This window comes from Gadus morhua, chromosome 4, assembly GCF_902167405.1.
Source record: "Gadus morhua chromosome 4, gadMor3.0, whole genome shotgun sequence".
In the NCBI taxonomy this organism is placed as follows: domain Eukaryota; kingdom Metazoa; phylum Chordata; class Actinopteri; order Gadiformes; family Gadidae; genus Gadus; species Gadus morhua.
In genome coordinates this window covers 8,303,921-8,319,800 of record NC_044051.1, presented here as the reverse complement: position 1 = coordinate 8,319,800, position 15,880 = coordinate 8,303,921, and the positions used below count along the sequence as shown (strand labels likewise).

Here is a 15,880-nt window from a genome sequence, read left to right as displayed (position 1 = left end):
GTAGGGGAGGTTATTGATCGCAAGTCATTTCCTTGTCGCTCTGAGACATGTGAGACCTGCCACACAGACAGACCTCCATCGAGAAGAACCTGGAGCTAAGGTCCTCAGCTAGCCATGTAATTAAGACCCTGAGAGGCTAAAGGCTGCATAGGAAGCAGTAGGAGAGGAAACAGAATGACCATTATGTTACCCTTTGTAATGCTGTCTCTGTCTCTCTCTGTGTCTCTCTCTTGCTCTCTGTGTTTCTTTCTCTCTCTCATACTGTCTGTTTGTCTCTGTGTGTGTGTGTGTGTCTCACTCTCTCGCACCCCCCCCCCTACCCTCTCTCTATAAATAAGAGTCTTTTTTGGTTCTGAATAGGGAGAATTAGCAGCAGCCTACATCATCTCCTTTTGCATTCTGGGAGGATGGAGTCCTTCCTCCTTTCTGTTCCTCGTCTTCAGTCCTTCCTCCTTTCTGTTCCTCGTCTTCAGTCCTCTGAACATTTAGAACAATGATGAATACTCAAAGATAAGGACCTGTATATATACTTGTATTAACTTAAGTAATTAATGTAGGGCAAGATGCCATAATGACCTGTCTCTGTACTGTCTAACCCCTACCTGCTCCCTAATGAACTGTCTCTGTACTGTCTAACCCCTACCTGCTCCCTAATGACCTCTCTGTACTGTCAAACCCCTGCCTGCTCCCTAATGAACTGTCTCTGTACTGTCTAACCCCTACCTGCTCCCTAATGAACTGACTCTGTACTGTCTAACCCCTACCTGCTCCCTAATGAACTGTCTCTGTACTGTCTAACCCCTGCCTGTAAGTCTCTGTTCGCTGTAGGTAGCAACGCCTCGGCCGGTAGATAAAGACGGCAGGTAGAGACGCACGCCAGTCCATGTGACCACCATCTCATGGTATACTATAAAGTACAGCGATACATCCTGACCGTTGTTTTAACACAAGGCGCTCTGCTGCCCTCCTGTGTGCATCCTGAGGAAGTGCAGCGAGTGTATTTTCAGAATGACACCACATATCTTACATTAAGCGGTTATTCAAGGCTAGTCTTGAATAACTGCTTAATGTAAAGGATGTATACTCGGGATATGCAATAGCCTACATATAAATAAATATCCAATAGAGATTAAATCATAAACATGTAATGTTTAGCTGTAACCAACTGCTTAACGTAACCAGTAAAAACCATGAAGCAGCAATGTGGAATATTATCACATAGTTTACACAACAACACACTCAGAGAATCTTCCTTTATTATTTAAAGGAGTGGACGTTTTACCAAAAGGAACTTTAAAGGGGGGCTCTCCGCCACCTAGTGGCCGGGAGAAGCACCGCTCAAACCAGGGTCAGAACAACAGAAAGAAAATCTAGACGTGTTCAAACACTCTGCTGTCAGTCCAATAAGGAGGAGGGGCCAAAGGAACTTTTTGAATAAGAACCGAACCAAATGTCTCGAGAGTTGACCCAGACGGGGAGCGACCCAGCTGTGATTGGACAGTCTCTGTGGCTTTGTCATGGTGACCCCTCCTCAGAACACCTCCAGGTCGGCAGGGTTGTAGACCACGGGCGTCTCCTCCGTTCCCACGGCGACCGCCTCTGGCTCCTCCTCCTCCTCCTCCGGCTCCTCCTCCTCCGGCTCCTCCCCCAGGGAGGCAAGCGCGTCGTGCGTGTCGCTGGCGAAGGTCTCGCGGGACTCCTGGTCCTCCTGCAGGTGCAGCGTGTTCAGCGCGTTCTTCATCTTCTTGGCCACCAGGTGGCGCCGCCTCTTCTGCGCCGCCTTCTTGCTCCTGCGCAGGTCCGCGTTCTCCTCGAGGAACACCTGGCGCAGCTGCGCGCGACTCACGTCGGGGGAGCTCTTCAGCAGGTGCAGGTACACACCCCCGGGGGTGCGGCGACGGCTGCCGTCCAGCGTAGTCACGCCCCCGGCGCGCTCCAGCGCGGCCGTCTCCTCGAGCAGCCGGATGGCGGGGCCGCGGCCAAGTACGCTCACCACGCGCTCCAGCAGGTCGAGCTTGGGCTCCTGCAGGCGGTGCGCGAGCTCCTCCACCACGCGCGGCTCCGGGTCCTCCTCCCGCAGCTCGTAGCGCCCCTCCAGGTCCATCTCCGCGCGCGGGCCCAGCCGCTCTTTGGCCGGCCGCTTCCTCTTGGGCCGCGAGTGGTCCTGGTGGCCCCCACGGGCTTGCATGTAGTCCTCCAGCTGGGAGTCCAGCATGGCGGCCTCCTGGTGCTGCTGCCCCCGGGCCTTCTCCTCCTCTTCCCGCCGCTCCTTCTCCATCATCTTGCGGGCCAGCACGTAGTTGTAGGTCTCCACGTTGCGGCTCCCCATGTCGAAGTCCCCCTCCATGCCGAACACCCCCAGCCCAGCCATCACCAGGTCCTGGCTCTGTTCCTGCACCACGCTGCCCCAGACGTTGTTCACCTTCCGGCCGGCCGCCGCATCAGGGCCGCCGAGGCCCGCGGTCGGCGGGGGCCGCTGGGAGGCTACAGCCGCGTTGGACACCTTCTGCCGCTTGCAGCGCCAGGCGGCGATGGGCTCATCGTCCTCCTCCTCCCCGCTGGAGTCCCCGCTGGAGGCCGCCGGTCGGGCGGAGCTCCGGTACCCGCTGGCCTCGGGCGGAGCGGGCCTGAAGCTGCTGTCAGCGGGTGGCGGGCGGACGGAGGAGGTCATCTCTGAGTCTGACCCGGACAGCTCCCGGCCCTCCCCGCTGGAGGCCGCCGGTCGGGCGGAGCTCCGGTACCCGCTGGCCACGGGCGGAGCTGCCCGGAGGCAGTGGTCAGCTGGGGGTGGGCGGACGGAGGGGGTCATCTCGGAGTCGGACCCGGACAGCTCCCCGTCCTCCAGCATCGAATCCATTTTTGTTCAGTGACGGAGTTCGCCTCCCTGTGGACCGCGAAGCTGTCTACGACCCAGTAACCATGGACTACGGTCTGATCGGCTGTAGGAAGAACAACAATCAAACGTGACGAAGTTAGACTTAAAGTCTGACCGGACGTCCTCCGGAAGAGTTAACGGCTTTTAATCCGGATCCAGACTTGATGTTTTAAATGTTTACCTCGGTTTGTTTGGCGTGAGACAACTCTGTTCTCTGTAGAACCCGCGCGCTCTGCAGACGTAGGCTTCCGCTTTGAAACTATCTGCAGTTTCAAAGTAAAAGCCACAGGCTGTCAATCGTCACAGTGTTATAATCATAACGTCAATTTACTCCTCACCCTTACAAATGTGTGTCACATTCACAGACACACACCCATCACAATAAAGGATGAAAATATTTGTTTTAATGTCACTCAATTAAGTGTAGTGTGATTTATTATAACATGCTGCTTATTTGGTCTAAAATGTACATGACCCTGATCCAAACTGTTTCCTCCTCTTAATAAAATGCACTATAGTTGTCCTTACCAGTAACTGCCTTTCTTCACAGCTTAATGTGCTACAGGCACGTCAGGCAGATATTAACCCTTAAAAATGACCAAAACAAGTGGTGGTTAAGGTAAGGGTTTTGTTTTAGGGTTTAGTTTTAAGGCTAGGTTTTTTTTCCCCATGGTTATGTTTTAGGCTAAAGGTTTTGTTTCAGGGTTAGGGTTTGGCTTTCTGATTTCGTTTTAAGGTTACGGTTTAGATTTAGGATTTCAGGGTTTGTTTTGAGGTAAGTGTTTTGTATTAGGCTTTGTTTTAATTGTAAGTCATTTAAAATATATATTCAGTATAAGCTGTCCTCCCATGTTTCCTGTCCCGTCTAGAAAATACTGGAAGGTCCTGTTTGTGTAATAGTAGGGCTCTTATTTTGTTAAGAAAGTAAGACGTTCCGGTATATGTCACCGCGTCACTGAAGGCGTCATTAAACAACAACATGGCGGCGTCCGTACAGCGCCTCTCCGCCGCGGGCAGGAGCCTCCTGAAGAGGAAGCCCTCCTGGTTCGGGGTAAGGTTTCATGGGTTCATGTGTTCATGTGTTCATATCACTGCTCCTTAAGGAGCAGTCAACCCCCTGCTGGGCCGGCGGTACCTGACGTAACGTCACGTTAAAGTTCACGGACTCATCGTGAGCTCGATATAGACTCAGACACTCACGTGTTGTATTAAACTGATAATATATCTTGATTGAGTCGCTGTCTTCTTGGTTGTCACGGCAACACGCTGGTAGTTTTGACGAGTCATGATGACCAGTCTGCCCCCCCCGTAGCCCCTCGCGCACCCGCAGCGCCGACCCCTGGCCACTGCCGCGCAGACCGTACTGCTCAACGTCCCGGAGACCCGCGTGACAACCTTGGAGAACGGACTGAGGGTCGCCTCGGAGGACTCGGGCCTCTCCACGTGCACCGTGAGCGAACAAATACACACTTACGCGCACAGACAGTGGTCCTCTGGTTGACTCGTGTTCTGAAGCGTCCCCCCTTATGTGTTGTGATTGACAGGTGGGTCTGTGGATCGATGCGGGGAGTCGCTATGAGAACGAGAGAAACAACGGGACCGCCCACTTCCTGGAACACATGGCTTTCAAGGTGAGAGGAGGTGACCCCTGTCCCCAGAGGGGAGGTAAGGGGTCAAAGGGCAGGAGCATCTTCTGCTGAAGACTGATGGCAAGTTGCCCCTAGGAGCTGCTTGAGGAGGAGGGAGGGGAGGGCAGTGGTCCAAACACAGACTGCCAGGGGAGCACCAAGACCTTCATAGGCAGACGATAGCAGGAGATCATCACACCTTCTCACGAAGGAGGCGCCGAGCGGCTCTCTACTGATCAGAACTTTTATGATCAGTGTGTTCCTGATGCTCTGTCTGTCTGTCTGTCTGTCTGTCTGTCTGTCTGTCTGTCTGTCTGTCTGTCTGTCTGTCTGCAGGGCACCAGGAAGAGGTCCCAGCTGGACCTGGAGCTGGAGATCGAGAACATGGGGGCTCACCTCAACGCCTACACCTCCCGCGAGCAGACGGTGTACTACGCAAAGTCCTTCACCAAGGACCTGCCCCGAGGTAGGACACACCCCCTAGGGACCCCCCCCCCCAAGGGACCCCCTCCCCCGTGAGTGTGTGTGTGTCTGTGTGTGTGTGTTCGCGCCAGTAGACTCACACTTGTGTGTGTGTCCCCAGCCGTGGAGATCCTGGCGGACATCATCCAGAACAGCACGCTGGGCGAGGCGGAGATCGAGAGAGAGAGAGGGGTCATCCTCCGGGAGATGCAGGAAGTAGAGACCAACCTACAGGAAGTGGTGTTTGACTACCTCCACGCCACAGCCTACCAGAACACCGCCCTGGGGCGCACCATCCTGGGGCCCCCCGAGAACATCAAGTCAGTCCCCTGCTCCTCCTCCTTTCTCCTCCTTTCTCCTCATCTCTAGTCTCTGTCCTGCTGTTCAGCAGCTGAGTTCTCATCTAGAACATCTGCCTGCTCTCCTCTAGAACCTCTGCCTGCTCTCCTCTAGAACCTCTGCCTGTCTCTCCTCTAGAACCTCTGCCTGTCTCTCCTCTAGAACATCTGCCTGTCTCTCCTCTAGAACATCAGCCTGTCTCTCCTCTAGAACATCTGCCTGCTCTCCTCTAGAACATCTGCCTGTCTCTCCTCTAGAACATCTGCCTGTCTCCTCTAGAACATCGGCCTGTCTCTCCTCTAGAACCTCTGCCTGTCTCTCCTCTAGAACATCTGCCTGTCTCCTCTAGAACATCGGCCTGTCTCTCTAGAACATCTGCCTGCTCTCCTCTAGAACCTCTGTCTGTCTCTCCTCTAGAACATCTGCCTGTCTCCTCTAGAACATCAGCCTGTCTCTCCTCTAGAACCTCTGCCTGTCTCCTCTAGAACATCGGCCTGTCTCTCCTCTAGAACATCTGCCTGTCTCCTCTAGAACATCGGTCTGTCTCTCCTCTAATCTCCCTGGCAGACAGGATGCTGTTGATCACATGTTTACTGTGTGTGTGTGTTTGTGTGTGTGTGTGTAGGACCATCAACAGGGCTGACCTGGTAGAGTACATCACCACTCACTACTTCGGGCCCCGGATCGTCCTCGCGGCCGCGGGAGGTAGGAGCCTGGGCTCTGACCCCCCTTCTCTGTAGGGGTGGGGGGGGGGGGGGGGGGGATCTGTCTCTGTAGGGGGGTCCATGTCTGACCATCTCTCTCTCCAGGTGTCTCCCACGACGAGCTCATCGATTTGGCCAAGTACCACTTCGGAAAGCTTCCCGCCCGGTACCGGAGCGACATGCCAGATCTTCCGGCCTGCAGCTTCACAGGAAGTGAGGTAAGGGTCAAATCCTGTCTCTTCCTCCACCAGTGTGCTACCATAGCAACAGGAAAGAAGAGTCAGTCAGCCGTGTTGAAGCTGAAGAGGTGATAAACATCTAGATGTGGAGGGTAAACATCTGGATGGTCTGTCGGTCTCCCCTCCAGATCCGCGTCCGTGACGACAAGATGCCGCTGGCGCACGTTGCCATAGCGATGGAGGCGGTGGGCTGGGCGCACCCGGACACCATCCCCCTGATGGTCGCCAACACCCTCATCGGGAACTGGGACCGCTCGTTTGGAGGAGGCGTGGTGAGGCTTACACCTTCTCCTACACCACCTGATCACCTCCTGTTACACCTCCTCATGCACCACCTAAACACCACCTGTTACACCTCCTAAACACCACCATCTCCTCTAAGACCACCTCTTAGACCTCTTCCTCACCTCATAAACACCACCTCCTGGGGGTCTGAGGAGGTCTTGGTTCCTCTAAGCTTTGTTCTCCTCTGTCGTAACCTGTCCTCTAAGCCAGTGGTTCCCAAACTTTATTTTTGGCGACCCATTTTTTTTAAATTACAAACCACCGCGACCCAATTCACAACCATACAGTACTATCCAAAACATGCTTCTTGTTTTAAAGTTATTTTAAATGCTTATGCCGAACAGGTAGGCTTGTGTTTAAGGGCAGCTATATTTATCCCCCGGGAGAGAAATCGGGTGTTTCAGCAGCAAGAAATAAGACAGTCAAGATACTGTAGAGATGGATACAACATAGTGCCGGAGTATTTCTGTAATAATAATAACCCAGACCCTTATGATATACATTTATTTGCAACCCAATTAAAATCTGGGTTGTGACCCCGTTTTTGGGAAAGACTGCTCTGCTGTGTTCTCCTGTTAGAACCTGTCCTATAAGCTGTGTTCTCCTGTTAGAACCTGTCCTCTAAGCTGTGTTCTCCTCAGTTAGAACCTGTCCTCTAAGCTGTGTTCTCCTGTTAGAACCTGTCCTATAAGCTGTGTTCTCCTCTCTGTTAGAACCTGTCCTATAAGCTGTGTTCTCCTGTTAGAACCTGTCCTCTAAGCTGTGTTCTCCTGTTAGAACCTGTCCTCTAAGCTGTGTTCTCCTGTTAGAACCTGTCCTATAAGCTGTGTTCTCCTGTTAGAACCTGTCCTCTAAGCTGTGTTCTCCTCAGTTAGAACCTGTCCTCTAAGCTGTGTTCTCCTGTTAGAACCTGTCCTATAAGCTGTGTTCTCCTCTCTGTTAGAACCTGTCCTATAAGCTGTGTTCTCCTGTTAGAACCTGTCCTCTAAGCTGTGTTCTCATCTGTTAGAACCTGTCCTCTAAGCGGTGTTCTCCTCTCTGTTAGAACCTGTCCTCTAAGCTGGCCCAGAAGGCTTGTCAGGGTGGGCTGTGCCACAGCTTCCAGTCGTTCAACACCTGCTACACGGACACAGGGCTGTGGGGGCTCTACATGGTGTGCGAGGCCTCCACCCTGGAAGAGATGATGCACTACACCCAGCTCGAATGGTGAGGAAGACCCCCTTATTGCCTCTAGAACCTGTGCTCAGACAGTCTCTTCTGGATTCAAGTTCTACTTGTAGGAAAAAGGATACTGCATAATTATGCTTGTGAGAAGTTTTATAACCACAAGTAATTCACATTCTGACCGCCAATGTTTTTTTTATTTAACTCTTAACCCTGTAATGACGGTCGCTCGCCACAGGATGTCGCTGTGCACCAGCGTGTCTGAGGCCGAGGTGGCGCGTGCCAAAAACCTCCTGAAGACCAACATGCTTCTGCACCTCGACGGTAAGACATGCAATGTTTCGACTCAAGGGATGTCTGATGAGGCTTTATGGTCAGCCGTCTTCAGAGGAGAGCCACTAGGGATTGTGAAATTGAAATGTAAGGGGAGAGGTTCCAATGTAGTTGGTCTCCCCAGGCTCCACCCCAATCTGTGAGGACATCGGCCGCCAGATGTTGTGCTACAGCCGCCGCATCCCGCTGCACGAGCTGGAGGCCCGCATCGACGTGAGTGTTGGGAGGCAGCCCACCGCCGTTAGTGTGACTCAGTGAGGAGTGACCCAGTGAGGAGTGTTGGGATGCAGCCCACCACTGCTAGAGCGACCCAGTGAGGAGTGTTGGGATGCAGCCCACCGCCGTTAGATTGCTGATCTAGGTGTTTGATGAGTAGATTGGTGTATTGAGCTCGGGTTGATCTGTTCTGGTTTCCAGGCCATCGATGCTCGGACTATCAAGGACGTTTGTACCAAGTACATCTACGACCGGGCCCCTGCCATCGCCGCCGTGGGTCAGTATAGGGAGACCTCTCCACCTCAACTTCCTTTAACCCCCCCCCCCCCATCTCGACCTCTTAACCCCCCCCTCGTCTCGACCTCTTCTAAACCCCCCCTCATCTCGACCTCTTCTAAACCCCCCCTCATCTCGACCTCTTCTAAACCCCCCCCTCATCTCGACCTCTTCTAAACCCCCCCCTCATCTCGACCTCTTCTAAACCCCCCCCCTCATCTCGACCTCTTCTAAACCCCCCCCTCATCTCGACCTCTTCTAAACCCCCCCCTCATCTCGACCTCTTCTAAACCCCCCCCTCATCTCGACCTATTTTAAACTCTTTCCCTCTCAGGACCTGTCCAGCATCTCCCGGACTACGAGAGGATCCGCAGAGGAATGTTCTGGATGAACAGCTGAGTCCTGACCAGAATGTTCTGGATTAATCAACTGTACAGCACACAAATCGTTTTCCTGCTTTGAATTTTATTATAAAATAACAGAATAATGTTAAAATAAACGTGTCCTGAGCCGTTCTCCTGCTCTACTTCTTGACTTGGGCGGCTTTCTTGGCCTTCACCATCTCCACCAGCTCCTGCAAGACAAGAACATCAAGAACCCACCATCAGTACAATTTGGCATTCTCAGGACCACCGACCAAATTACTTGGATTAATTACAGTGCTACTCGTTTGGTATCACTAGTTTTATTTTCATATTTAAGTGAAGTCTGTCTGAATTGTTGTGTAAATAAATATATATACATGTATCAAATATCTTTCAAACTACTTAAGCTGCAATCACCACAACAACTTAATATACGAGTAGTAGAATAAGACCACCATGACGATATAAGACTAGCAGAACCCAGGAGGACTAGTTTAGTCACCACGGTCTGCTGGTCTCATATCGTCGTAATGGTCTTATTCTACTATTCGTAGATGGAATTGTCGTGATGGTAGCAGAGCAGCTAGTCCCCTGGGGGGGGGGGGGGGTGTGTCCCGGCAGGGTCCTACCTTGTATCTCTTCATGCAGTCCTTCTTAGAGCGGCCCGGCACGGCGGAGGAGATCCGGTCCCAGCGCTCGGCCGTGGTGACGGGGAAGGTCTTCAGGGCCTGCTCCAGGAGCTTCTGCTCATCAGTGGTCCAGGCCACCGCGTCTCCAGTCCCTGGGAACAACAGTCGATAGTTAGGGACTCTACAGATTCTCAGGGGTCACTGAAGTCTGGACCCGGGAGTTAAACCCACAACCTCCATGAGAAGAGGAGACGACTAGAGGATCAACTTCATGTAGCCAGACTTGGTGATCGAGACATGTTTAGAGTAACGAGACACCGACTGACCTTCAAACCTCTCCGAGGGCGCGGCGTTGTCCACGGTAACCGGCACGGCCGAGTGCTCCTTCCTGAACTTCTCAAAGGCATTCTTGTTGATCACGTCTTTCTGCCCCGGATCTACACGCAAACACACACATTGTATATAATGACCAGTGTTTCCCACAGACCAAGGACCAATGTCCAGGAAATCGCGTTACACACACAAACACAGTAAACATGTGATCAACAGCATCCTGTCTGCCAGGGAGATTTAATAACGCGATTTCCAAATCGCGTTATTAAAATAAAAAATAAGAATCAATTCGTGGCGCTCGATTTTGATTCTGTGGCGCCGCGCCACACAATGGTCTATGTATGGGAAACACTGAGGACCATCGTGTGGTACATCGTATCTTGTACGTCCTGGCACTTAAAAACTAATTAGCACGGTGTAGCACCTTATACTAGCAATCTTTGTTGTAAAAGGGGAATGGGTTAAGCGCTTTGCACTTCTATCAACATCCTTACATGGCCGACAACGGAATATTGTTGTTTCTCTTTCTTCTTACAGAAATACCTATTGTAAGTTTGGATAAAAGCGTCTAGGGGCTAAGTGCCCTGAATGGACCATGTGGTCCCTGAGGACCACCACGTTGTCCTGCGGTCTCACCGAGGCGCTGCAGGTTCTTGGCCTTGTTGATGACGTCCTTGGCCGTCCTCTTGATGCCCGTGGTGGAGTGAAGGTTCATGTAGTTGGCGATCACCTCCCACCTGAGGAGAGGAACACATCAAACATCTGTGAGGAGAGGAACACACCAAACATATGGCTTCCAACGCTAGCACTCCGAAGCCAGGGACTGTCCCGTAGACCTTGTGGTCCACTGACCTGGCGTTGGTCCCGGCGGGGAACAGGTTCACAGCCTTGATGAGCAGCGGGAGGTCCTCCTCGTTCCAGCCCTTGCCCCCCGCGGAGCTCACCCCTCTGGAGGCCTGATCCGCCCCGCGCACCACCTGCTGCGCCTGCACCTCCGCCTCCCGCTCCCGCTGCATCTGGGCGTTCACCTCCTGCAGCTAGACACACACACACACACACACAGACAACTCATTTAAACTGGATATCTGGTACCGCCATCGCTAAGAGCACCCAAAGGCCGATCAAAGTCACAACTCTTGTTTTGGCACCGCAGTGGTGGAACGAGCTCCCTGCCGACGTCAGGACCGTGATTGTGAGTTTTTGGCACTTAGTTCTATACACATCCTTACTTGACCAAAAGATATATATATTGTTTGTCCTTCTGACTAATGTAAGTCGCTTTGGAAAAAAGCGTCTAATGCCCTACAATGAAATGTAAATGACTTCCTGTAAATAAAGACTTCCTGGAGTTAGTTATTAAAGACTCATGTTATTAAAGACTTCCTGTAGTTAAAGTTAATAAAGACTTGTTATTCAAGACTCATGTTATCAAAGACGTCCTGAAGTTAAAGATATTTAGAACTTCCTGTAGTTACCTGCTTCTCCACAGCCACCTTGCTTTCCTCCTGAGAGCTGGTCGACAGAACCTCATTCAGAGTCTGTAGACTGAGAAGAGAACAACGTCTGATCAGGCTGATGAACGGATATAAACATTCAATGATTGGTCAATGATCAATAGATCTTAAGGGAGGCAATCCATTGATCTAGGAGGTTCCTACCTGATCAACTCCAGGCGATCACAAAGCTTTTCCACTTCCTGCATCATTTTTACGTTGTCTGATTCGTTCTCTGTAAAGTAATTCCAGTTCTGAAAAACAAACATTAAAAGTTAATGATATTGATATTCTGATACTGGTGAGGAATAGGAGCTAGGGTACCTTACAGGTGAGGAGGAGGAGCTAGTGTACCTTACAGGTGAGGAGGAGGAGCTAGGGTACCTTACAGGTGAGGAGGAGGAGCTAGGGTACCTTACAGGTGAGGAGGAGGAGCTAGGGTACCTTACAGGTGTGGAGGAGGAGCTAGGGTACCTTACAGGTGAGGAGGAGGAGCTAGTGTACCTCACAGGTGAGGAGGAGGAGCTAGAGTACCTCACAGGTGAGGAGGAGGAGCTAGGGTACCTCACAGGTGAGGAGGAGGAGCTAGGGTACCTCACAGGGGAGGAGGAGGAGCTAGGGTACCTCACAGGTGAGGAGGAGGAGCTAGATTACCTCACAGGAGGAGCTAGTGTACCTTACAGTTGAGGAGGAGGAGCTAGTCTACCTTACAGGTGAGGAGGATGAACTGACCTTACAGGCGGTCCTGAGTTTGCCCCGCTCCTTTTTGATGGCCTTCTTCTGTATCTCCTTCTCCTTCTTGGCTAGCTGGGCCACCTGCTTGGCCTCTTCGTCCTCCTTCTCCTTCAGGAGGCGCGCCGCGTCCAACTCTGCCTGCCGAGCCTGAAACGACATGCAACCGGTTAGAACCGGTGTCGAGCCTGTTCATACCAGTCTGATACCACACGCAACCGGTTTGAAGACTGTACTTACCGGCCTACGCCAGCTAGAACCGGTCTATAACGGTCAGTTACTACTGGCCAACTTAGGCTCCAGCATTCCAGGTGCATTGTGGGTACTCAAGCGGCCCTCCACACCCCAGGGTGGGAAATCACGCGGCCGTCCACACCCCAGGTGCATTGTGGGAACTCCCGCGGCCCTCCACACCCCAGGTGCATTGTGGGTACTCACGCGGTCCTTGTCCTCCTGCTCTTTCTTCTTGGCGTCCGCCTTCGCCTTCTTCTCAGAGTCCTTCCTGGATTTCTCCTCCTCCTTGAACCTCTTGATCCTCGGGTCACAGCTGTACGCCGTGTCTGTAGTGACACACCGTGACGCAACATGTTAAACAACACTGGTACACAGACCCCCCCCCCCCCCCCCCCCAGTATGTGCGGATCACGATGAAGGTGCAAGGTAGGGTCTCCTACCCACGAGGTTCCTCATGCGAACCATCTCCTCCTTCTTCCTCTGGGTCCGTGACGCTCGGTTCTGCTTGTCGATCCAGCGGCGCTCGTCACGACTGGAAGAGGTCCCAGATCAGAACACTCATCTACACGCTGCATGATCAAAGATGTCTTCCCATGCTTAGTTCTACATGATCGTCAATCTCATGACAATGACATTAATGAGAGTCCTACCATTCTGCCTTCTCTTTCTCCTCCTCGTCCAGATAGGAGAATTCTCGCCATGAATCGAGGTTGTACCTGCAAGGGGGGGGGGGGGGGGGGGGGCGGGAGAGAAGACAGTCATCAGCCTCTCAGCATCAACCTTATCCTCAGAGGTCCTACAGACGGATCAGGAAGGTGAGCGCTCACCAGAAGGAATAGAAGTTATCCACTTCCTCGAACGTCGACTCGGCGGTGCCCAGCTTGGGGACGTGTTTCCTGGAGGACCAGCGGGCGTTGCGGTCGAACACCGGAGCGAAGGCCGTGAAGAAGTTCTTGGCTATTTCGCCCTTCTGAGGGACCGCGTTGTCGAAGGTCGGGTCCACACTGTCGAAGGCCCGCCTCCGGACCGGGTCCGACAGCACCTCGATGGCTGAAAGCACAAGACACCCGGTTACCACTGTGTTAACGTCCGGTTACCACCGTGTTACCACCCGGATACCACCGTGTTACCACCCGGATACCACCGTGTTACCACCGTGTTACCACCCGGATACCACGCGGTAACCTTTAGTTCAACGGTTCTATTAGTGACCTTTAGTTCTACGGTTCTAGTAGTGACTTTTAGTTCTATGGTTGTAGAAGTTAACTTTAGCTCTATGGTTGAAGTAGTTACCTTCACTCTACAGGTGTAGAAGTTACCTTTAGTTGTTATAGTTTAATTACCTTTAGATCTACAGGTGACGTAGTTACCTTTAGTTTTACAGGTGACGTAGTTACCTTCAGTTATACCGGTGTAGTAGTAACCTTTGGTTATACAGGTGAAGTAGTTAAAGTGATGTAGTTACCTTTAGTTATACAGGTGAAGTAGTCATTATCTCCTTCTACAATCTGTTCCCCAGCAGCTTTTCTCTTGTCCGGATGATGCTTCAGCACTATGGCTTTATCTGAAACAAGGAGGACATGAGGAGGTCAGAGGGAGGAGTCCATGGAGACAGGAGGAGGACATGAGACAGGGGGAGGAGGACATGAGGGAGGAGAAGGAGGAAGAGGACACGGAGGCAGGAGGATAACATTGAGACAGGAGGAATACATGGTAGAGGGACGACAAATACTTACGGGCAGTTTTGATCTGCTTCTGGGTGGCCTTGTACCTCATGTGGCCGATTCCCAGAACTGCATAGTGATCCTGATTCTGGACACATAGAATGTGAGGGCAGCAGTTAACATTCATGAACACAAAGAACTACACACAGACAGGTGTAAAGCCTACAGAGAGAAAGGCGTACTCTAGCCTAGACAGAAAGGTGCAGCAGTCTACAGACAGCAACTAGCCTACACACCGACAGGTGTACGAGCAGACAGACGGGTGTACGAGCAGACAGACGGGTGTACGAGCAGACAGACGGGTGTACGAGCAGACAGACGGGTGTACGAGCAGACAGACGGGTGTACGAGCAGACAGACGGGTGTCTGAGCAGACAGACCTTCCAGTCCTTGGGGTCCAGGCTCCTCAGCAGAGGGTGCTCCACCAGCTGGAGGTCCTCATCCTCGTCCTCCTCAGACTCCTCCTCCTCGTCCTCCAGCTCCTGGAAGGAGGCCGACACGTTCCGGTTCCTCCGCCTGACGAACGCCTCGAACCACCGGCCCACCGGCTCCACCTGGATCTGTACCGCCGCTGCACACAACACCACCGACAAACCACCATTCATTACATTCAGGGCATTACGCAGACGCTTTTATCCAAACCGACTTACAATAACTCCGTTTTCGTTAGAAGAAAGAGGAACGACAATATATCGCTGTCGGTACAGTAAGGATGTTCATTAGGGGTGCGACGATATTTTATGAGTCGAGGCGAGTTGAGCTGGTGCTGTCGGTGGAAAGCGGAATAAGAAAAACTTTGCATGATTAGTCTATATTACTATAACACATCTTGTTTACAATTTCATAATAAATTGGAAATATATGCCGAGACCAGACAAGCTCAAATCACTAACCGCATCGCTACACAGCTGTTCAGCCCACACATACACACCAGATCACAGGCTTTTGAAAAGGTTTGAGTAGATTGTTTCTCGGGATAGAGGTTCTCACAGTATAGGGGTTCTCAGGATAGAGGTTTTCAGGAGAGAAGTTCTCGAAGTTCTCAGAATAGGGGTTCTCAGGATAGAGGTTCTCAGTATAGGGTTTCTCATGAGAGGTTGAAGTGCTCTGGGTTTGAATCCCGGTTTATCTACAGGCTTCCTTGGACAGATGCCATAACACTTACCTGGTCGGCCAAATTGTCATTCTGCTTTAAAAAATGTATTGCAGATCGAGGACCTACAGTAGATATGAGGTGCTATTGAGGTCATACAGTTGATCTGTCCTACAGTAGATATTGAGGACCTACACTAGATCTGAGGTCCTAGAGTATATATTGAGGACATGCAGTAGATCATACAGAAGATCTGAGGTCCTACAGTAGATACTGAGGACCACCGCGGTGAAATACAGAGACAACCTGACACCGCCAACCTGTCATTGTTGAAACAATAAGCTGACAACACCTAAAGTATGAGACCGGTGTTCACAAAGCAGCACCTCAGCTCAGGCTACCAGTAGCTCCAGGCTAACCGGTATGTCACGTTAGGCTATCTAGTTAGCCTTGCTCCCGTGGGTCCATCTCTTACCGGTGACGGCGTCATAGACGACAGTCGCGTCCGCTGCTTTGGCCTCCAACAACATCTTCTTAGCTGTGGCTAAACACGCATGGAGGTGATCGACGGGTTGGTTTAAAGAGGTCTAACGTGCTGGTGTTTGGCCGCTCAGTAAGCAGCACATGGGCCTTGGAGCTGGGTGAGACGGGGGTGCAACACCGAAATACTTCCGCCGCCATCTAGGGCAATCGTTTCCGGGATACTATACTTTTCCTGGTTAGTCAATAAAGGAGAAGTTAATATAAAATTACAAT

At 51.9% G+C, this 15,880-nt stretch overlaps 3 protein-coding genes across 3 annotated transcripts; 1 reads left to right on the top strand and 2 right to left on the bottom strand.

Annotated features, from left to right (window-relative positions):
- Nucleotides 1-1,239: 1,239 nt before the first annotated feature.
- Nucleotides 1,240-3,724, bottom strand: phax (phosphorylated adaptor for RNA export). Its single transcript, XM_030353865.1, has 2 exons — nucleotides 3,057-3,724; nucleotides 1,240-2,939 (listed from the first exon to the last, which is right to left on the bottom strand). The coding sequence occupies exon 2, from the start codon at nucleotides 2,855-2,857 to the stop codon at nucleotides 1,532-1,534; it is 1,326 nt and encodes a 441-aa protein (XP_030209725.1). The 5' UTR covers nucleotides 2,858-2,939; nucleotides 3,057-3,724; the 3' UTR covers nucleotides 1,240-1,531.
- Nucleotides 3,725-3,776: 52 nt separating this feature from the next.
- Nucleotides 3,777-9,268, top strand: pmpcb (peptidase, mitochondrial processing subunit beta). The gene is made up of 13 exons (XM_030353864.1): nucleotides 3,777-3,926; nucleotides 4,188-4,325; nucleotides 4,420-4,506; nucleotides 4,840-4,969; nucleotides 5,087-5,285; nucleotides 5,930-6,009; nucleotides 6,114-6,226; nucleotides 6,376-6,519; nucleotides 7,578-7,738; nucleotides 7,935-8,020; nucleotides 8,154-8,242; nucleotides 8,447-8,522; nucleotides 8,856-9,268. The coding sequence occupies exons 1-13, from the start codon at nucleotides 3,855-3,857 to the stop codon at nucleotides 8,918-8,920; spliced, it is 1,440 nt and encodes a 479-aa protein (XP_030209724.1). The 5' UTR covers nucleotides 3,777-3,854; the 3' UTR covers nucleotides 8,921-9,268.
- dnajc2 (DnaJ (Hsp40) homolog, subfamily C, member 2) lies at nucleotides 8,967-15,804 on the bottom strand. Its single transcript, XM_030353861.1, has 16 exons — nucleotides 15,600-15,804; nucleotides 14,412-14,602; nucleotides 14,044-14,119; nucleotides 13,773-13,871; nucleotides 13,135-13,357; nucleotides 12,958-13,023; nucleotides 12,748-12,839; nucleotides 12,512-12,633; nucleotides 12,074-12,223; nucleotides 11,507-11,595; nucleotides 11,324-11,393; nucleotides 10,701-10,885; nucleotides 10,485-10,585; nucleotides 9,842-9,952; nucleotides 9,516-9,667; nucleotides 8,967-9,095 (listed from the first exon to the last, which is right to left on the bottom strand). Exons 1-16 carry the CDS (start codon nucleotides 15,652-15,654, stop codon nucleotides 9,045-9,047), a joined length of 1,833 nt encoding a protein of 610 aa, XP_030209721.1. The 5' UTR covers nucleotides 15,655-15,804; the 3' UTR covers nucleotides 8,967-9,044.
- Between the last annotated feature and the right edge of the window lie 76 nt (nucleotides 15,805-15,880).